The sequence below is a fragment of the Vombatus ursinus genome, unplaced genomic scaffold (genome assembly GCF_900497805.2).
Source record: "Vombatus ursinus unplaced genomic scaffold, bare-nosed wombat genome assembly UNPS02014170.1, whole genome shotgun sequence".
In the NCBI taxonomy this organism is placed as follows: domain Eukaryota; kingdom Metazoa; phylum Chordata; class Mammalia; order Diprotodontia; family Vombatidae; genus Vombatus; species Vombatus ursinus.
In genome coordinates, this window is record NW_020953948.1 from 1,798,853 (window position 1) to 1,820,419 (window position 21,567).

The 21,567-nt window shown below is 45.0% G+C and overlaps 1 protein-coding gene across 2 annotated transcripts; it reads left to right on the plus strand.

Moving 5' to 3' along the window:
• Nucleotides 1–6,641: 6,641 nt before the first annotated feature.
• On the plus strand, nucleotides 6,642–18,836 carry LOC114041204 (putative protein ZNF720). Of its 2 annotated transcripts, XM_027859550.1 has the most exons (5): nucleotides 6,642–6,740; nucleotides 7,356–7,496; nucleotides 9,052–9,178; nucleotides 9,726–9,821; nucleotides 17,558–18,836. In XM_027859550.1, exons 2-5 carry the CDS (start codon nucleotides 7,473–7,475, stop codon nucleotides 17,809–17,811), a joined length of 501 nt encoding a protein of 166 aa, XP_027715351.1. In that variant the 5' UTR covers nucleotides 6,642–6,740; nucleotides 7,356–7,472; the 3' UTR covers nucleotides 17,812–18,836. The 2 variants fall into 2 exon arrangements, with proteins under 2 accessions (XP_027715351.1, XP_027715350.1); XM_027859549.1 differs by lacking the exon at nucleotides 9,052–9,178.
• Nucleotides 18,837–21,567: the final 2,731 nt, after the last annotated feature.

A 21,567-nucleotide genomic window follows, 5' to 3' on the forward strand; every position in this document is an offset into this window, starting at 1 on the left:
GCGCAGCGCCGGGGAGAGGAGGGGCCTGGCCTCGCGGCCCGCGTCCCAGGCTGCCCGAGGCCCAGAGGACCTGAGGAGACCCGAAGGGCGGCCTCGCAGCCCCACGGCTCCGCTCTGGGCTCCGGCTGCTCCCGGAGACCCTCAGACGCGAACAAAGACCACCAGGAAGCGGAAGCGTCCCTCCAGGTGTTTCCTGACAGAACGCGGACGTTTCCATGGTAACCGCTTGCGCCACAGCCAGGAGAGGAGAGCAGGGAGTTCTGGGAAACGTAGTCCAGAGGCCAGGGGAGAGTTGTGCGCATGCTCCGAAGGAGAGCGGTTTCGAACGGACAGCGCCGGGACGTGCCTTGCATCGGGGAGCGGGGCTTAGCCGTTCTCAACCTATGCTGGCGTCTGGCGGGAAGAACTGGCACCATTCCGTACCCCTCCATCCCCACCTCCGGCCAAACCCCAAGCTTCCTGGAGAGAGCGCGTGGGGCAGGGCCATGAGTGAGAGCCTAGAGAGCCCCGATGGGGTCAGGACGGGAAGAAGGGGCGAGGACAGGAGCGAGCCGAACCCGGCCAACGCGCGGGCCCCGCAAGGCTCCAGCTTCGTGGCTTCGTCCCGGAGGTCCCTGGTCCGGGGCTGCCCCCGTGCTCTGTCGGCCACCCGAGGTCCTCGCCTCCCACCACCTTTAGGGGCCCTCCCCCTCCTCACCCCTGGACAGTTTGGCCCCATCTTTCTCATCCTCCTTTCTATTTACACCCCAAACCCCCCAACCCAAGTCTTCATCACCTTGGTCCCCTTTCTCAAGTCTCTACCCTCTCCATCCAACTTCTACACGGACTGCTAAACTGGGTTCAAAGCCTGTCTAAACCTAGTCACTCCCCTGCTCCAAAAACTACAGAAGCTCTCTATGATCTCTCAGACAACATGCAAAATCCTTTAGCGGTTAATGCTCTTCACAATCTGACTCCAGCCAACCTTTCAAACTAATTTACTCGTTGTCCTCTTTCACACACTGTACAGTCCAGCTAAACTGGCCCGCCTACCGTCCTCACGCGGAATGCTCTCGGAGGACTCCGTCTGCTAACTCCATCCCTTTGCACAAAGCTGTCGGTCCTCCTTGTCTGGATTTCACTCGCTCCTTACTGCTGCCTCAGCTATCCTTATCTTCAACACTCAGCTTAAGGCCTCCTTCTATACCAACACTTTCCTGCTGCCCCTAGCTATTAGTGCTTCCCCCCCAACCCCCCAAAACCATGTCGTGTTTATTTTGTAAAAATATGAGAAGTGCTGTGGGCTAGGTGCCAACCAGCACCTCTGTAACTTAGTACCCAGTTCTAGGTCACAGTTCCAGGACAGACTGAGGAAGAGAACCTGTGCCAATGATTCAAGTTTGTACAGTGTCCTCTTGGTTCTGCTCATTTCACTCTTCATTATTTCATGCAAGTCTTTCCATGTTTTTCTAAAATCAACCTGCTCATCATTTCTTACATCACAGTGGTATTCCATCACAATCATATACCATAACTTGTTTGGCCATTCTCCAAATGATGGATGTCCCCTCAATTTCCAGTTCTTTACCACGACAAAGAGAGCTGCTATAAATATTTTAGAATATATGGATTCTTTTCCTTTCTGCCTGATCACCTTGGGAAACAGATCTACTAGCGGTATTGCTGGGGCAAAGGGTATACACAGTTTTACAATTCTTTGGGCATAATTCCAGGTAGCTCTCCAAAATGGTTGGATCACAGTTCCACCAACAGTGCATTAGTGTCCCACTTTTTTCACATCTCCTCCAATATCTGTTGTTTTCCTCTTTTATGATTTTAGCTGATCTAACACCAGCTGACCTAACCCTGGCCTACAGAGGTCCTACCCTACATTTGAATCATAAAGAAAATGTATGAAAACTATTGTGAAGATGATTCCACTCACCATTGGTACATGGAATGTGTGCAAGCTCATGGACAACATGAAATCCAGTAGACTTGAAAGACGAATAGCTTTTGTTGCAAGAAAGCTCAGCAGGTATGGCATCCAAATAGCAGCCCTCAGTGAAACAAGGCAAGCCGGAGCTAGATCCATGTTTTTCTGGAGTGGTCACCATGATGAGGAGCACCACGAAGCCAGTGTAGATTTTGAAATAAAATCTAATCAAGTGAACAACCTTGCGTGCCTCCCCAAAGGAGTGGACAACAGGCTCATGGCAATACAATTGCCACCTGTAGGAAAGTGCCATGCCACCATCATCGGTGTGTATACTCCCACCATGATGAACCTGATGAGGTCAAAGAAAAATTTCATGAGCACCTAGAGACCCTTATCATCAATGAGCCGAAAAAGGACAAGTTTGTAATGCTAGGTAACTTTAATGCCAGAACAGGCACAGACTATAAGATATGGCAGGGAGTCCTTGGGAGAAAGAGTTGGAAAGAGCAATGGTCACTTACTACTGAAAACTTGTGCATCTCATGACCTTCTCATCAGCACTGTCTTCCGTTTACTTAAACACAATAAAGCTTCATGACTGTATCCTCACAACAAACACTGGCATTTAATCGACTATGTCGTTGTAAGAATGCTAGAGAGAAAGGTGATGTAAAGGCCTCATTTCTCAAATATATAGGGGACTGAGCCAAATTTATAAAAATAAGAGCCATTCTCCAGTTGGTAAATGATCAAAGGATATGAACAGGCAGTTTTCAGAAGAAGAAATCAAAACTATCAGTTCGTTGTTCAGTTTTTCAGTTGTGCCCAACTCTTTATGACCCTGTGAACTTGTCCATGGAGTTTTCTTGGCAAAGATGCTAGCATGGTTTGCTACTTCCTTCTCCACTGTGTCCCCATTTTAGAGATGAGGAACTGAGGCAAATGGGGGTGAGTGGCTTGCCCAGGGTCACACAATTTGTAAGTGTCTGAGGCTGAATTTGAACTAAAATATTCCTCATTCCAGGCCTGGTGTGCCTGTACCACCTAGCTGCCCACACTATCAATAGTCACATGAAAAAATGTTCTAAATCATTGTTGATAAATGAAAATTAAAACACCTCTGTGATGCCACCTCACACCTATCAATTTGACTAACATAACAGAAAAGGAAAGTGACAAATGCTGGAGGGGATGTGGAAAAATTGAGACACTAATGCACTGTTAGTGAAGTCGTGAACTAGTCCAACCATTCTGGTGAACAATTTGGAACTATGCCCAATGGGCTATAAAACGGCGCACACCCCTTGACCCAGCAATACCGCTACTAGGTTGATATCCCAAAGAGATCAAAGAAAAGGGAAAAGGACCTACATGTATGAAAGTATTTATAGCAGTTCTTTTTGTGGTGGAAAAGAATTGGAGATTGAGGGGAGTGACCATTAATTGGGGAACGGCTGAACAAGTTGTGGTATGTGATTGTGATGGAATACTATTGTGCTGTAAGAAATGATGAACAGGCTGACTTCACAAAAACCTGGAAAGACTTGTATGGTCTGATGCTGAGTGAAGTGAGCAGAACCAAGAGAACGTTGTACATAGTAACCGCAAAACTTCAGGATGATCAACCATGAAAGACTTAGCTACTCTGATCAAGATCAGTGATCAAGACAGTGAGTCCAAAGGACCCATGATGAAAAATGCTATCCACTTCCAGAGACAGAACTGATGAATTCTGAATGCAGATTGAAGCATACTTTTTAAAAACTTTATTTTTATTATTTTATTTTGTTTGTGTTTTCTTTTGCAACAGCTAACATAGAAATATGTTTTGCATGACTTCACATGTATAATTGATATCAAATTGCTTGCCTTCTCAAGGAAGGAGAGGGAGAGAATTTGGAACTCAAAATTTTTAAAAATGATTGTTAACAATTTTTTTACATGTAATTAGGAAATAATTAATGAAACAAAATAATTCAAAGGAAAAAAGTAATTAGGAAAATAAATATGTATCCTTTCAGAATTTAATGTCACCAGAGGTCACAGAGGGATTCAAATAAGACAGAGAGTTTTTTTATGTTTTGATGATTTTAAAAGAAGAAAATAAAATAAGGCACGAAAGGGTACTAGGCCCACATTCCCAAACCATGAACAGTAGGCCACTGGAGTAGCATTGGCATGTTTTAAATTTTTGAGGGAAACACAGAGGTTCTTAGTGTCTGTCAGATACCACACAAAAATCCACGATTAGATCATGTTGTATTCCTTTCAGTGACATTCTTGAATGTTCAAGATATGCTTTTATTTACTTACGCTTTCAGCTACAGTAGTAACGTCTCAAACTTTCATATTTGAGGTGTCATATCTTTGTGAAATTGAGGATTTGGTGGTGGTTGTGATAAAAAACAAAAACCATATGAAAATCAATGTGGAACAGTGTCCAATCTGGTTCCAAGTTCTGAGTAGTTGTACAATGTCCAAAAGGCATACAAATCTCATTAAGAAGTAATTGTGGTTATTGAAGCATGAAATAAAATACTATTTTTTTCTTTTGATTTGCATGTATTATTTTCTCAAATGTCTACTAAGTTGTCAGGGCAGAAATACTCCTCAAGTTGTTTAGACCTAACTTTAATAAACAGAACTGTTAAGTATTTTTTGGTCTATGGGAACTGTGAAAAAAATTCCTGAGGGACTAAGGGTACCGTGAACAGAGAAAGTTTGGGAATGTCTACAAAAAAAATGCAAGAGGATACAGGAACTTACCTCACATAATTGGGATGCACAAGGAGACCAGACAAACAAGGACAGTGTGGGGAAACCATGATCACTTTGACCCCATTTTCATTTGGGTCAAAGGAGGGTGGAATATACACACAAAGTGTTCTATGTGTTAATGCATTTCATTCAAAAGGGAAAGAGGAGTGAAAAAAAAAAGGAGGGTAGATTCAGAAAGGTATTAGTCACAATTCCTTTGAGTGGAAGCAGATGTAGTAGGGATGAAATAGAAATGCTTGACAACTGAAAAAATTAATCGAGAAAAAAGAGAATGGGAGGCTAGCGATGTAGTATTTTTTCTTTTCTTTTTCTTTTTTCTTTTTTTTGCTAGGCAGTGGGGTTAAGTGACTTGCCCAGGGTCACACAGCTAGTAAGTGTCAAGTGTTTGAGGTCAGATTTGAACTCCAGGGCCGGTGCTCTATCCACTGCACCATCTAGCTGCCCCAGTGTAGTATTTTATATTAAGAAGATATACTGATGAGAGCAGCTACATGGTGCTCTGGATAGAGCACCAGGCCTGGAGTCAAGAAGACCTGAGTTCAAACCTGACCTCAGATACATACTAGCTGTGTGACCCTGCGTAAGTCACTTAACCCTGTTTGCCTCGGTTTCATCATCTGTAAAATGAGCTGGAGAAGGAAATGGCGCCACTCCAGTATCTTTGGGTAGAAAGCCCCAAACAGGGTCATGAAGAGTCTGATGCAACTGAACAACAAGAAAAACTCATGAAAGGATACGCAATTTTATAAACTTCCCAAAAAGCAGAATTTAAAATGGATCTGGGATTTTTCTTCTCTTTCCTCCTTCCTACGCCTGCCCCCAAACCTAACTGAGCTTGTCTTAACCTGGTAAGTCTATTTGAAAGTAGGAGGTCCGGCCAAACTCCAAGAGGAAGGCAGCGGGGGTGGATGTGAAAGAGAAGGTCGTGCCCTTTGGGCTGCGCCATGGAAGGAGAAAGGAAGAAGTGTGCCCCCTTTTTCCTTTTGGGAGAAAGGGGTGAAAGAGTGAGCCCCTAAGTGGACTTTGACTCCACAGTGACACCTGCTGGTTATAGGAGTAAAAACAATTCCTGCCAATTAGAGCTGTCCAGAAGAGAGGGAGTCAGCTAATTCGAGTCTGGGGAGCACTTTGGGGGGATGGGGGTGGGAGGGTCAGAAGCAGCATGCAGACAAAGGCCAACCCTCGGGTTACCCTCGAGGTAGTAACTGCCCCCTGGGGAGCTGGCTTGTTGATCCTGGTGGGAGGTGATGACGTCACCTTGGAAGGGCAGGTGCAGGAAGACAGACAGGCTCTCAGATGAAACGTGGAGGAGAATGTGGGCTGTTCTGAGGACCAGACAGAGGGAGGAAGGTACCGAGGAAACTGACCGGATGACGACAATAATTAGCATTATTAGGAAAATGATTAGTATTATTAGTGAAAGATTATAGTGTAATATCAGGATTAGTATGGCAGTACACGACTTTAAATCCCCAAATGCTTTGCATACATCATCATCATTTCCACTGATGCTCCCCCACCCCTCTCAGTCATTATCCCCACACTACAGTGAAGGCGCTGAACCTTAGAGAGGTCAAGTGACTTGGCCACAGTCACCCAGCCAGATTCAAAGGAGGGATTCGGACCCAGGACCTTCAGATTCCAAGGACGGCTCTCCACCGTGAAGCTAACACTGATAATTTGCCTAAAACCAGCCGTACTCTTGGCATCCGTGGACCCCTTGCCCACCTCTCAGTAGTAGCCCCTTTAGCTTTGTGCCAACTCAGGGCCTGCCAGGCTCTTGGACACCCTCACGTCTCCAGCGCCAGCCTCTGCTCTTTGGGCATGCGCAGAAGCCCTCCGCTGCCTCCTCAGGACTACATTTCCCAGAAGTCGCTGCTGGACACGCGCCCTTCCCAGAAGTCCTGGGAGGATGGTTGCCATAGAAACATCCTGCCGAGTTGGGGATATCCGGAAATGCCTGCTCCGGCTGGGGGGGAGGACCCCGGTTTCCGTTCCCGTGTTCTCTTTGTACCGGGTCCTTCCCGGCTGGACCTCTGTCTAGGTGAGTGTCCGTCCCACAGCTTCCGGGGGACCCAGGCGTCCTGCCCCCCGCTGCGGCCGTGACCAATGCCCAGGGTCCTCTCTGCCCCTCGGCCTGCTCCCTCTTCTCTTTCCCCCCTTCCCCCTCTTCTTCCCTATCCCTCTCCCCCCCGTCCCCCCAGGTTTAGCGTTTCTCTCCAGAACTTGTGCCCCCGCCTTAGGCTGACCCGCACTGCGTCCCTGCTTCGCTCCCGGAGGAGCTGGGCACTGCCTGGTCCGGGGCTGCAGCCCTCCCCTCGCTCAGCAGCACAGCCAGCCCGTTTGGCCTGTCCTAACCCTCTGGCCTGTGGGTTGGTACTGTCAGGGGGACAGCCCTTAGCAGAGCAAGTTTGGAGGAGCTCCTCATGCTCAGCACAGACTTTCCTCTGGTAAAAGCACGGGATTTGAGGTCCAGCCTCGCTGAGCTAATCCAGGGGCTGCTGCGTTAAACGAGCTGATCTCTGAAGACCTTGGCTAAGCTGGGAAACCTCTCTGGGCCTCAGTTTCTCCGTGTAGCGAAGGGGGCATCCGGACTAGACGATCTGATCTCTGAGACCCCCGACACGACCCTAAATCTGTGATCCTGCGATTTCTGCAGAAGCCTCCAGGTCTCCGGTCCTGCTTTCGGGAGATGTAAGGAAATGCCAGCCTTCCTCATGTTTCCTGTCTCCTCCTCAGCCGCCTTCTGAAAGCTGTTGTTTCCTGCAAGGGTACGATGATCGGGACAGCCAGCGTCCAGGTAAGTGGGAGTTTCTACCTTTACTGAGGTGCGTTCTCAACTAGCAGACACATATCTTTATAATATGAATGGAACAGTTAGGAGAGAGATCTAGAGTTGCAAATTAATTGGACAGTCTTAATAAAAAAAATTCATAAACCATAGAATCATATGTCTAGCTCTGGAAGGAATCTTAGAGGTCATCTGGTTTGACCTCATTTTACAGATGGAGAAACAGGCTTAGAGAGGTTAACGCCACACGGAAAGGGGTGCAGGCGTGGATTTTAAACACAGGTCCCATGACTCTAAATTCAGTGCTCTTAACGTTGTACCAGGGTCCTAATGAGATCCCTCTGGGTCCCCCTTAAGATTGGTGCCTTTTCTATGAAATTATAGTTGTTTGTATGTAGTTGTTTGCAAGTCGTCTCCCCCATTAAACTGTACACTCCTCAAGGATAGGGATAGTGTTTTTGTCTTTCTTTGATTTAAGAGGACTCAATGTCTGCATCTCTTAAGCAGGACAGTGTGGATTTTAAAGGGATTTTGATAGATAAAATGGGCTTATTTTCTAGGGAAGCAAGAAGTCTCCTTTTTTGACCCAAGAACCTTTAGTGTTCATAACTTAAGAGGACGGCCCTGACCTCTGGTCAGACTCAGGGCTCCTTGTCCCCACAGGTTGGAGCTGAGGCCCTGTCACACCCCAGAATGGACCTTGATGCTAGCTTCATGAATTACAACATTTACATTTAAAGGTCCGCAAGTGGGACAAGGGAACTCTTGCTCCTTTAGTGGAGTGGGGAAATTCATTTCCTGTCCACTTTTCCCTTCAAGAGAATTTTCATCCCTGAAAGTATCTATAGCATCTTCATGACTCTTGTCATATTGAATATTCCTGGGATTTTGGGTTCAAGATAGAGGGCTGGGATTCCTTCAAGATCTTCAGGTGAAAGGAGATCAGGACAGGTGAGTCGGAATTCCCCTAGCTTTCAAAGGCTACAGTCTTTAGGAAAGTAGGTGACAGGACTGTCATTCTGAGGTCTTACCAGATAGGCTTTTAAAGCCTTTTTATCATCCAAGGTACCTTATTGTGCAATCTAGATTCTTACTACTCTGTGTTTTGAAGTTACAGTTTCTGGGTGCCTACATTGGCTATGAATTTTGTCACCATGAAAGCGTTCAGGGCATTGCTTGGACTTTTATGGTTTTGGGAACGTGGCACTTCTCAATTTAACCTCTAAAACAACAAGATAGACTTAGCAAAACTGCATAGAACCCAATTGCTTTTGTGTACTTAGGAGTACTTACCTGGTTCTAAATTAAGAGCACCATTTGTTGGGGACTTAACTTGAGCAGACTATAATATATGGATGACATTGAGTGATAGGGCAGGAATATTGGTAAGTTAACATCAAGTAAAGAATGCAGTATCCAGCACGTGCTCCAGTATTTGACTCAAAGTACTCAGTACCCAGCACATTTTAAAAGATAGCCCTTCTACTTCTAGTTAACTTCAGGTCCCCCCCAAAGTACATGTGAGAGAAGATCAGGGTGAGCAGGAGTGTATTGAATATTTCAGGGATCAGTGACCTTCAAGGATGTGGCTGTGGAATTTTCCCAGGAGGAATGGAAACAATTGGATGTTGTTCAGAGGAACTTGTTTAAAGATGTGACGTTGGAGAACTACAGGAACCTTGTCTCCCTGGGTAAAGACAAACTTCCCTTTGTGACTTGGAATCTGCTGGCTGGGGTGACTCTGTGCTCTTGCTTGCCAGAAGCCAGGGGGTATCTAGTGTTAGCCCATTTTTGCCCTGGTAGGCTGAGATATTTTAAAACAATTGTAATATGAGGAGATCCTTAACTCCTTCAGAACCGAGAAAGAGCATGGGCCAGAACCCTGCTTCCAGGTGTAAGGTCTTTTCTTTGTACAGATGGAAATCCACAGCTTTGTGGTCCTGGCTTTGAAGCTGTACCTTCCCCCTTCTTTGTTCCACTGCATTAAAATACCAGGGCAGCTATGTGAAAATGAGAAAGATGTTCCATTCAAGAATTGAGTCATATGAGCTAATATTCTTTTTGAGCCCCAGTTTGCTCTGTGACCCTGTAACACAATACTGAACAGCCTTCAGAGGTCCCCTGTTCTCCTCTGCCACCCGTCCTTCCTAGCACACCTTCTTTTCCTAAAAGAGGAAGAAGTTGAGATTGCATTCTTAGATGGCTCTGTTCAAAGAACGTTCCCATTTCCCTCCTCAGGACTTTCAGTTGATAAACCAGATGTTCTCTTCTACTTGGAGAGAGGAGATACGCCCTGGATAATAGAGCAGCAAGTCCCAAGGAGCACCTGCCCAGGTGAGTAGAGTCTGTGGGAGTCTCTCTGAGGAATAGTGAACTACTCCTTTGAGGAGATAACCCTTTGAAACTTTGGATCAGCAGCCTTCCTCACAGTTTCCTACGGTCAGGGGGAAGGTCTGACTCTGAGCTTTCTCCTACATACTCCTTGTAAATACTCATTTTCACTTTTGCAAACCATTTTCTACAGGATCACAAAATGTTAGATCTGGAGAGGAACTTATCTGTCATCTCTAGCTTTTGATTTTATAGGAGAAGAAACTGAGGCCCATGGAGATAAAGTAAGAAAGAATCCCAGGACCCTCGAGTTGTAAAGAGCCTCAAAGGCCTTATCTTCCAACTCAAACTTAAGTGATTTTTTTCATCTTTTTCCATCTTACCTGGAGCCTCTAATCCAGTTGGAGAAAGACCTCCAGTGAGATGTAACTCACTGCCTCCTGAGGCCTTCACTTCCACTTCTGGATTGCTCTAATTATTTAGAAATTTTTCTCTATATCAAGTGTAAGTTCACTTCTTTTTTACTTCTACCTATTGCCCCAACTTCTCCCTTTGGGAGGCGACTAGAGTAAGTCTTGTCAAGCTTCACATACTTGAAGACTGTCCGATCTCCCCATCACTCTCCTCTCCAATCAACATAAGCCATGCCCTGGAGCTCCTTCACTGCCGTGGTTTCCCCATCTACCTTGTCTACTCTCTGCTTCATCCATGTCCTTCCTTACAGCTCAGAGGTTGCCTAAGGCCACCCAGCTTGCACGTTATTGGCATTGTAACTTGAACCTATATCTTCTGACGTGAGCTAGGAGCTCTACCATTTCCAGACATATCTCTACCCCTCCTCACATCCTGTCTCAGAGAAAAGTGTTCTTTCTCTCAGACACTAACCCTTCCTCTTGTACTCTGGCTCCAAGTCTTTCCTACCTTGTCCCCTCCGCTGTAATCCTTTATCTTTTACAATATAATTCAAGCCAGCAAAAGTTTATTAAGTACCTACTGTGTTAGGCCCTGGGGCCACAAAACAAAAATGAAAAAATGATTTCTGTTGCTAAGGAGCCTATCATTCAAGGCCATCTATCCACTGCATCCCAGGCCATCGCTAGTCATCCTGACTTTTGACTTGCCATGGAACTTCGATGACTCTGGGAGAGAGAGTAAGGCTGACAATTTTGTGCAATTCTGCTTCACTTAAATCCAGTTCACCCATGAGTCAAGATATCACCCATGATGTCATTGGTCCTCTTTGAAAATAAAGGACAAAACAACTGCAATGTAAACATGTATAAAATGCATATGAAATAAATGTATGATGTTGTGATGTGTGGAAGATAGGTTATTACTGATGAGAATAGAAGGCGAGGAGACCATGTAGGAGACTAATGAAATAGTTTAGACAAGAGGTAATGAGGGTCTGATGCATCTCTAAGGTGTAAGTGTAGAAAAAGAGAGGTGGTTGTGAGCGTAGAGAAGGAGAAAATGGGAGAAATATGTCAGCATAATTAATGAGACTTGATAAATAGGTAGATATCGTGGAATGAAGGGAAGAATCTTGGATGACTCTGGGGGAACAGAATCAAGGAGAAACCCTTATCCCAATCTCGCTGGTATCAAGTCCTCTTTGTACCTCCCCTTTCCAGCCCCATTCACTCCTGGAAATTACTTTGTACCGGCTTATTGGGGTACGTGTTCTTTCCTTCGATAGAAAGTAAGTTTTGTGAGGGCAGGAATGGTTTTGTTTTTCTCTTGGTTTCCCTAGAGCTTGGCTCGTAGTAAGGAATGATGAATAAATGAATGAAATGGAGAAGTTTGGGACTGGAAGAAGTTTGAGGAGAATTATAATTTGTTTTATTCTTGATATGTTGAGTCTCAGATGCTCACGTGTTCTCCAGGTGAAGATGCCTAGTAGACAGTTGGTGACGTGGGACTAGAGTTCACCTGTGAGAACAGGGTTAGACGTAGAGCTTTGAAATAATTGAAATCTTTATCGAAATGATTGAATGTAGCTCCCTGTTACCTTGAAGAGAGATTACAGGCTTTTCTGCCTGGCATTTTAAAGCCTTTTATAATCTGGATTTCTACCTACTTTTCTAGACTTATTTCCCATTATTCTCTTTTATGCATTTTTCATTCCGGCAAAATTGGCTAACTGCTAGCTGTTGCCTGAATTCAACTTTCCATCTTCATGCCTTTGTATAGGTTCTCCTCCATCCCTAAACTCAGTGTCATCCTTAACTCCACCTCTCAGAAGCCCAGGCTTCCCTCAGGCTTCAGTTCAGGTGCCATCTACTGAAGCCTTCCTCCCCTCACTGGCCTCGGTAGAGCTCTCTCCCTGCAGAAAATACTTTGCATTTACTTAACTGTTGTTGTGATTATCAAATACTAAATTAGATTATGATTGAATCAATTTGGATTCCCATCTGTCATGCTTATGCATCCCTTGTGGCTCTTGTGAGTCCACACGTTACGCTGGAGGCCTTCCTCCCTCTTGTTTTATACCGTGGGGATACCAGTGAAGCTCTCTGAGGTTGCCCACCAGGCATCCCTCACCCTCACCATCTGACCAGCCAAGCTTCTTTGTCCATTTTGTATTTCCTTGATAACATCCTTCACTCCTCTTCTTCCACGTTCCTCGTTTGTTATATGCTATAGCTCAAGCCATCATCCACACCTCCACTGCCCTCTTTGTGTTACACATTTTCGTTCTTTGCAGACTGTGGCACCCCGTGCCTTATAGCCATACAACACTAGGAGAGTGTTGGTATTAAAAAAGGTAGGCTTTTGTTGCTGGAAAGTGTGTGGGGTTGTTGAAGGAGGTTTTCAGTTCCCTGAAGGTAATCCAGGCTGTTTTCTTCTTCATGTTCAACTCAATCTTCTCCATGGGTCCAACGTACCCATTTGTACTGTCTGCCCCAGATATATACACGGATGGACAAGCTCTGTATTTCATCTGGCCGCCTGGGTGTCATAATCTGACCATCCAGTTAGTCTTCCCTGTCGGGATGGCAAGGCTGAAGTCTTATGAGTAGTTACGGATTTCTTTCAGGAGGCTTTCTGCGAGGTTCCAGAGCTTAATGGAGCCATCTGGGATCCCCATGTGGTACCCAAGGGAAGATGTGCAGCAGGCATGTGGAGTTCACATATGAAACCGGGCCTGGATCTAGAGTAATTGAATAATTGGTAATTGAATCTGGAGGAGTGACTCCCTGTTACATCCTCCAAGCTTTGAAACGTCTAGCATGTCAAACCTTTCGTAGGCTGGCTCCCCGTCACGTCAGGAGCTAAGTAAATACAAAGTGACCTCAGAGACGACGGAGCGTGAAGAGCCCAGGAGGACCACGCAGGGCTTCCTGTCGCAGGTGGCACCTGAGCTGCGGCTTCTAGGAGGTGGAGTTCAGGAAGGCATGGATTCCAGGCACGGGGAGAAGCTAGAGAAAAGCACAGAGGCAGGAGATGGGCGGCACAGAGCAGGCCGGGTGCGCGTGAAATCAGTGTGCAGAGTCGCCGGCAGGAGCGTCTGGAGGCGCTCCCTCTTCCCAGTGAGCCCCAGGCCATCCCAGGGGATCGCGTGCAGGCCGTGGGAGTCGGGATGACCCTGGTGTGCGACCCCAGGCAGGCCCCTCAGCCTCTCTGAGCTGTGAAATAGGAAGAATGGGAATACCTACATCCCAGGGTTTTGAATCAGTCAATAAATGTTAAGTGCCTACTATGTGCCAGGCACTGTGCTCAACACTAGGGATACAAAAAGAGACAACAGACTGCCCCTGACCTCAAGGAGATTAGAGTCCAATGGTGGAGACAGCATGCAAATAGATATGTGCAAAGCAAGCTATACGCAGGATATGTAAGAAATAAGTAACAGAGGGAAGGCCCGGGGACTAGGAAGGACTGGGGCAGGCTCCCTGTAGAAAGTGCGATTTTTAGTTCAATTTGAAGGAGGCCCAGAGGTCAGCAGCCAGGACAGAGGATGGAGAGCGTCCCAGGGCTGGGGGACAGCCAGAGGGAATGGCCAGAGCCGTGAGCGGGAGGGTCTTATTCCTGTAACAGCCAGGAGGCTCAAAGAGCACACATTAGGGAGTAAGATGTAGTAAGATTGGAAAGGTAGCAGGGGACCAGGTGAGGAAGGGCTCTGGATGCCAAACACATTTCGAACTTGCTCCTGGGGGCAACAGGGAGCCACCGGGATTTACTGAGTTGTGGGTGACACGCCTGGACCTGTGCTTTAGGAAAATCCCTTGTGGAGAGGATTCAGTAAGATAATCCATTCAGAGTGGTTTGTAAACTAAAACACTGTGTAAACATTGCTATTAGTGTTATTAAGTTTGGATTTCCTCCATCCAGGGATAGATGCCTCTAATGAGCGTGTCTCTCTCCCTGTTTTGAGCCTCACCAGAGTGTCTCAGAGCAAGGCTCTGTTCTCTCTTTCAAGGAATCACGAAAGCTTTTGATTTATCAATAGGGAGACCCCTTGTTGGGAGGGAGACTCCAAGGAAGCGTTTTGCTCCAAGTCCCGTGCTTCTTCCTAATTAGCAAGCAATGAGCAGACTGAGACCTTGAATTCTTTGTGTCGTCCGCTGGCGTGGCGCTGAAGATGTGTTCTGGTATTGAGCATCATCTGTACAAAGCTGCTTGCTTGTTCCCTGTGAATGCTTTTCTTGAAGGCGCCTGTGATGGGTGTGTAGAAAATTCTCATTAAGATTTTGTGTAGGTAGGAAAGTAATCATACAGAAAGGTTATGGGTGTTCTTGATTAATAAAATCCCGAGATTTTGGCCTTGCCTCCTGAAACTTCCCCTCCTTCGTGTACCGTATGAATTAATGCCTCACAGCTATGTTACTCCATCATCAGTTTCCTCTTCAACTCAGCTGTGCACTGGATCTTCTCCATGACGGTGGTCAACTTCTTTTTTTTTTTTTTTTGGCGAGGTAATTGAGGTTAAGTGACTTACCCAGGGTCACACAGCTAGAAAGTGTCAAGTGTCTGGTCTAAGGTCAGATTTGAACTCAGGTCCTCCTGACTCCAAGGCCGGTGCTCTATCCACTGCACCACCCAGCTACCCCCAGTGGTCAACTTCTTTAGTGAATGTACGTTTCCTTATTTTAGGCCTTGTTTGATATTCATGAAGAGAGTGTCATTGAATGAGGTTATCTCTGTAGTTATAGCTTCAAAAGATTCTTGAATAATTTTGATGTGTGGATGGGAGAGACCTAGCTGTCCTAATATAACTTGTATGCTACATCAACAGAGGCATAGTGTCCAGATTCCAGGAAGTAATAGGACTACTCTATTCCATTCTGCCCAGACCACATTTAGAGTTTTTTGTTCGGTTCTGGACACCGTTTTAAAGACGTGAACCAAAGGCATGAGAATGGTGTGGGGCCTGGGGACAATTTCAAAATCTATCACATACAACCAGGAATAATGTGATTGTTCCCAAAAGCGGTGCTGACAGAGGTGGGCCCATGCAGCAGCACCAGGAGGGATCATGGCATCTACAGCTAAAAGAGACATCAGAGGGTCAGTCCACCTGATTAGGAAGCAGGCCTAGAAAGGTTGATTGACTGAACAACAGCGGTTGTATGAGCAGACTCTTTGTTCAAACAGCTCTTGATGTCCACAGGAACTTTGTAGCCTTCTAAACATGAATGTGTCTTCCTAGTTCTGTACTTGTATAATTCTGAATGCAGGATGTCAAGAGTTTTAGACCACTGTTCCAGCCTGTTGAGCAGATTTAAAATCTTGATTCAGTCGTATGGTAAATTAGCTATTCCTCATAGCTATGTGTCATCTGCACAATTGATGGATTTTCCATATTTTCTTGGATGAACGCTTTAGACGGTGTTAATAGAAGCACTGAATTATCTAGAACCCTGAATCATAGTGGTGGAGACACATTTGTCTCCTGCAGTTGGCTTCGCCTGGTCCTCCCAAGTGTTAGCGCCGCCCTCTCTAAGGTGACCTTGCATCTACTCTCTATTGGCCTTGTATGTATTGATTTATATCCGTTGTCTTCACTATTAGAATGTTAGCTTTGTGGATAAAATGGTTGGTGCAGGAACAAACCAGAACCAACCCCAAACCTATTTAGGAACCAACGAGGCTTTGTTGAGTTCTCCAGCAAGGGAGCCCCACCCTCACAGTCAGAGACTCCCCGAAGGAACACAAGGACAAAGCTTATGTAGGTTTCAGTTTAGACAGGAGGCACATTGGCTCTGGAGTTCCTTAGAACTAGGCAGAGTGCTTGCAGAGCAGGAATGGTATCCCTTGATTGAACAGGGCCGGTTGCTGGGCTAGTAACAGGAAAGACTCTCCTTTAGGGCTGCTATCTCTTTTTGCCGCCCCCCCCCAGTGGATAGGACCGTCCTGTAAGGAAGCTCAAAGACAGGGTGGGGGCTGCAGCAAGACAAAATGGAGTTGCATTAGCTTTCTCAGCCACCCGCGTCCTCTTGAGGGCAAATACTTTTTGTGCTCTTTCTTTGTATACACAGGACTTAGTACACAGGGTGGCACAAAGTAAACACTTTATAGACACCTGTTGATTGAGAACCCCAATATAATTCCCATCCTTCCCCCATAAAAGTTTGGGAAGTAAGGTGACTTAACGTGTTTGCCTACCTGGGTTGTACAGTGAATAGAACGCTGAGCCTGGAGACAGGAAGATCTGAGTTCAAATCCAGCCTCAGATACTTCTAGCTGTGTGACCCTGGGCAGATCACTTAACCTTTGCCTTTTTCTTCATCTAAAAAAAGGAGATAGTAACACTGTCTTCCTCCTAGGGTTGTCTCGAGGATCAAATGTGAAAACATTTGTTAAGTGCTCAGCACAGTGCCTGGCACATAGTAGGTGCTATATAAATACTTACTCCCTTTTCCTGCTCCTCCCCTATAATGTTACCTAGCATGCATTTCTTCTTCTTGTCCAAAAAGGTAACTTAGGAGATTTTGTCAAATACTGTGCTGAAAGCTAGATATATGTTGCGTGCAGTATGTTCTGATCGACCATCTAAGGTATCAATTAAGAACATGAAGGAATTTTTCTTCCTTTGGACAAGGGTTTGTTCTTAATGTACCTACGCTAGGTCTTACTGATCAAGACTTTCATTGATAACTGCACATAAACCATCTCTTTTACTGTAGGTTATGGAATCTTGGTAGAAATTAGCATCAGGCTTGTCAGTCTGTCATTTCCAGATTCAACCTGTTTGTTTTTCCTGAAAATTCAGATATTTTTCTAAAGCTTATCAACAGTAATTCTGTGATCATATTCTTTTTCTAGTACTCTAATGTGTAATTCATTTGGTCTTAGATACTTGAACTCATTTAAAGCATTAAGATGTTCTATTACTATCTTCTCACATATCTTAGGCTTCTGTTTGTTGTAAACAGTGTTCTGTCATTTGTATATTATTCAGCTTTGATGGATGAGACAACCTAGAGATTAACAAAATTATAACAATAGCTAGCATGTACCTATTGCTTTACGTTTGCAAAATACTTTGTATTTGTCATCTCCTTTGATCCTCACAACCACCATGTTGTTCTGTTGTTCCACCTCTGTGTGAGATAGCTTCTATTATTCCCATTTTACAGATGAGGAAACTGAGGGTGAAAGAGGTAAAATAACTTTAACACGGCTACTAAGTGGCTGCGACGGGATTTAAACCCTATTCGTTATGCCCCCTTGTTATTTCAGCACAGAGATTATTGCATATTGACACTTTTTTCTTTTCTTTTTTTTTTTTTCAGTGTGCCTTAAGCCAGGCACTAGGTGTGAAACAATGGAGGCAATTCCCAGGCAAGGCATTTCTGTTGGAAAGTCATCGAAGGAACAACTTAAGAAGCCTGGAATCTGTAATTCCAAATTTGGAAAAGGCTGGGAATGTGATATTAGATTAGAGTACCAGGACAGCAGTCATAAAAAACAGTCCCAGCAAGTTACGATCACCCACAGAAATATTTCTACTAAATTTGAGCCAATAAATATAACAGATTTGGAATAGGCTTTGGTCTGGGCCCAGTCTTGGTTCCACATCAGAGAGTTCATATAGGACAAAGTCTGCAGAAATGTGATGCACATAGAAAGAACTTCAAACAGTGTTTAGATGAAAGTAATCACATTGGAATCTTTTTTGACAAGAAGCTTTGCAAGTGTAATCAATCAATGTAGGGAGGCATTCAGTTGCCTTTCAGACATTATTCAACATCATAAGAAAGATATTGAAGAAAATTCAAATGCATATGATGAACGTGGGGAAGTGTTCAGTTGCCGATCTTGTCTTATTCTACATTGGGGAGTTTAGATTGAAGAAGAACCCATTGAGTATAATGAATGTGGTCAGTCCTTTAGTTGGCATCAGCCTATTACTGAACAGAAAAACAATTCTTATGGGAGAGAAACACTTTAAATATAACTAATGTAGGAAATTGTTTAATCATACTAGATACCTTGCTAACCATAAGAGAAGTCATACTGGAGAGAAACAGTTGGAATGTAGCAACTGTGGGAAATGTTTTACTCAATTTTACCCAGGACACCTTACTAAACATAAGAGACTTCGTACAGGAGAGAAACCCTTCGAATGTAATGAATGTGGCAAATCATTTAGCCTGAAGGAAAGGCTTACTACACATGAGAGGATTCATACTGGAGAGAAACCCTTCAAATGTAATGAATGTGGCAAATCCTTTAATCTTCGTGGACACCTTGATAGCCATAAGAGAATTCATACTGGAAAGAAACCTTTTGAATGTAATGAATGTGGGAAATGCTTTACTCAGAGTGGAGACCTTATTAAACATAAGAGAATTCATACTGGAGAAAGACCCTTTGAATGTAATGAATGTGGGAGGTCTTTTGGCAGGAGAGAATGACTTACCACATATGAGAGGATTCATACTGGAGAGAAACCTTTTGAATGCAATGAATGTGGGAAAGCCTTTAGCAGAAAGGAACAGCTTACCACACATAACAAGGATCCATACTGGAGAGAGACGCTTTGAATGTAATAAATGTGGTAAATCTTTTCATCATCATGGTGAACTTACTGCACATGAGAATTCATACTGGAGAAAAACCCTTTGAATGTAGTCAGTGTGGAAAATCTTTTTTTTTTTCATTTAGGCAGTTGGGGTTAAGTGACTTGCCCAGGGTCACACAGCTAGTAAGTGTCAAGTGTTTGGTCTGAGGCTGGATTTGAACTCAGGTCCTCCTGACTTCAGGGCGGTGCTCTATCCACTGCGCCACCTAGCTGCCCCTGGAAAATCTTTTAGTCATCGTGGTGACCTTACTAGACATAAGAGAATACATACTGGAGAAAAACCCTTTGAATGTAACGAATGTGGGAAATCCTTTAGCTGGAGGCAACAGCTTACTGCACATAAGGGAATTCATATTGGAGATACATCTTTTCAGTGAAGTTAGAAGTACCTCTACCAACAGTTGAGGGAACACTGAGTTTGGATTTAGAGAGAGGACCAGAATTCAAAAATCCTGCTCTGTCACTTATTTGTGATATGGGCCAGGTCATCAGCCTCTCTGGGCCTCAGTTTCACTACTTGTAAAATGAGGAAGTTGAATTAGTTGATCTCTAAAATCCCTTCCCAGCACCAAAATCTATGATCTCAGAATATGGGCAGTCCTTTAGCTAGCATCAGGACTTTATTGAAAGAATTCATACCTGAAAGAAACACTTACTATATTGATCATGAAAAGTTCTTTAGATAGCATTGGTGCCTTAGTAAACAAGAGTATTTATATAGGTAGGAGAAAGCCTTTGTAGAGACCAGCAGTTTTACTGACTTGTGAATCACCTCAAAATGACATTTTTCACCAAGTGTGTAGAGCTCCATTTGCTATTACCTCCAGGAATAAATGTTTGCCATTTAAAGTTCATCATAACCGGTCCCTTCCTACCCTGACAGTCTGTTTATCCAGACTCTATTATCCACCTTCTTGCAGCTCCTGGAACATGGCACTCCATCCCTGGTTTCTGCCTTTGCCCTGGCTGTACCTCTACCTGGAATGCATTGCCCTTTCACTTCTGTTCTTAACTTTATTGGCTTCCTTCAAGACAGCTCTAGGCTCAGTTTCTGCACAAGACCCTTCCCAGTCCCCTGTTACTAATAGTCCCTTCTCTCGTAGATTTCTTTCCCTCTACACTGTACAAATCTTATTTCTACCTCGTTTAAAATATATACCTCTTGAAGGTCAGGACTGTTTTCCCTGCCTTTCTTTGTATCCCCAGAGCTTAGCACATTTCTTGGCACATAGAATGGTGTTAATAAAATGTTGACTGACTGACAAATGCACAATAGGAAAGACATTAATCTCAGTGCTGCAATGTCCAACTTCCTCATGATCCGTGTCTTATGTCTTATCTCACCAAATCAGGTGAAAGAGTGGGTTCCTGTGAGTGGTCATGAATCCAAGGAAACTCCCACTAGTAAGCTCTGACTTAGAGACCCAGGAATTACCAACCTCTCAAAATCCTAAAATTGCTTCTAAGTCTGGAAAAGTCTGTGGTAGCTGAAGAGAAGAGGGTCTAGGACAAACACCCACAAGTGGTGGATTTGGTGTAGATGAAGAAACCACAAAGACTGGGAAGGAGGCAGGCAGGCAATAATCGATTATTAAGCACTTACTGTGTGCCACAGCTGTGCTAAACACTGAGAATACAAATGAAAGCAAAAAAAAATGATAGCCCCTGCCTTTAGGGGGTTTATATTCTAATGGGTAAGACAATACATAAAAGAGGGCTAAAAGGATGGGGTGGGATGAGGATGGTAGCCATATTGGGGCATGGTGGCAAAGTCTGGAGAGTTAGAACCATAGCCGAGAGGGGAATGAAGCATGGCCAGGGTGGGCCCATCTCCAAAATAGAGGCCTCCAGAAGGAACTTACCAGTGGAAGAACGGGCTGGCATGGTAGAGGGATGTCCCAAGGTGAGAAGGCCCCTAATGATAAGGGAAGTTCTTGGGCAGGGGTGGGGAACCTGCGGCCTCAAGCCTACATGTGGCCCTCTAGGTCCTCAGGTGTGACCCTTAGACTGAATGCCAACTTGACAGAACAAATCCCTTTAATAAAAGGATTTGTTTTGTAAAACTTGGACTCTGTCTAAAGACCACACCCAAGGACCTAGAAGGCCACATGTGGCCTCAAGGCTGCAGGTTCCCCATCCCTGGTCTAGGGTGAGAAGGTAGCCGAGTTGTTGTGATGGTAAAGTCTGGAAGAATCAAAAGCACAGTGGGTAGGAGAATGAAATATGGCCAACCTGGACCCACCCCCGGAAGGAACTCACCAACGGGAGGATAGGGCCAGGGTGGCAGAGTGGTGTTCCAAAGTAAGAAGGCTCCAGGAGCTGAGGGAAGGCACAGGAGAAAAGACAGCTGTTATGGTGGGGAAATCAGGGAGTCAGAAGCACAGTGGGGAGGGGAATTAATGAAGAAGGAGCAGGTAGGAAGAGAGCTGGGGGAGAGCAGAGTCACAAAAGCTCAGAGAGAAGAGCCGAAAGAGGTCACCCACAGTATCGGGTGCTCTAGAGAGACCACAGCGGGTGAGAGCTGAGAAGGGGCTGCCGGACAAATGCAGGCACTGGTTTTGTTTGAGCATATGCATTTGTTACAAGGACCTTGTTCTTTCCTTTTAAATTGGGGGTGAGAGTGGGAAGGAGAGAAGATGGAGAAGCTCCTGATGATGAAGTTCCTGGGGACGCGATGGGGAAGTGCAAAGGAGGGCGGGCTTTGGGAAATGGAGACCT

What these genes read in the sequence shown, in the direction of transcription:
- LOC114041204 (XM_027859549.1), top strand. Translation starts at nt 6,653, where the DNA reads ATGCCTGCTCCGGCTGGGGGGGAGGACCCCGGTTTCCGTTCCCGTGTT. An exon ending in CCGGCTGGACCTCTGTCTAG is followed by an intron (nt 6,741 to 7,355) that starts GTGAGTGTCCGT and finishes CGATTTCTGCAG; the next exon opens with AAGCCTCCAGGTCTCCGGTC. An exon ending in TCGGGACAGCCAGCGTCCAG is followed by an intron (nt 7,497 to 9,725) that starts GTAAGTGGGAGT and finishes TTCCCTCCTCAG; the next exon opens with GACTTTCAGTTGATAAACCA.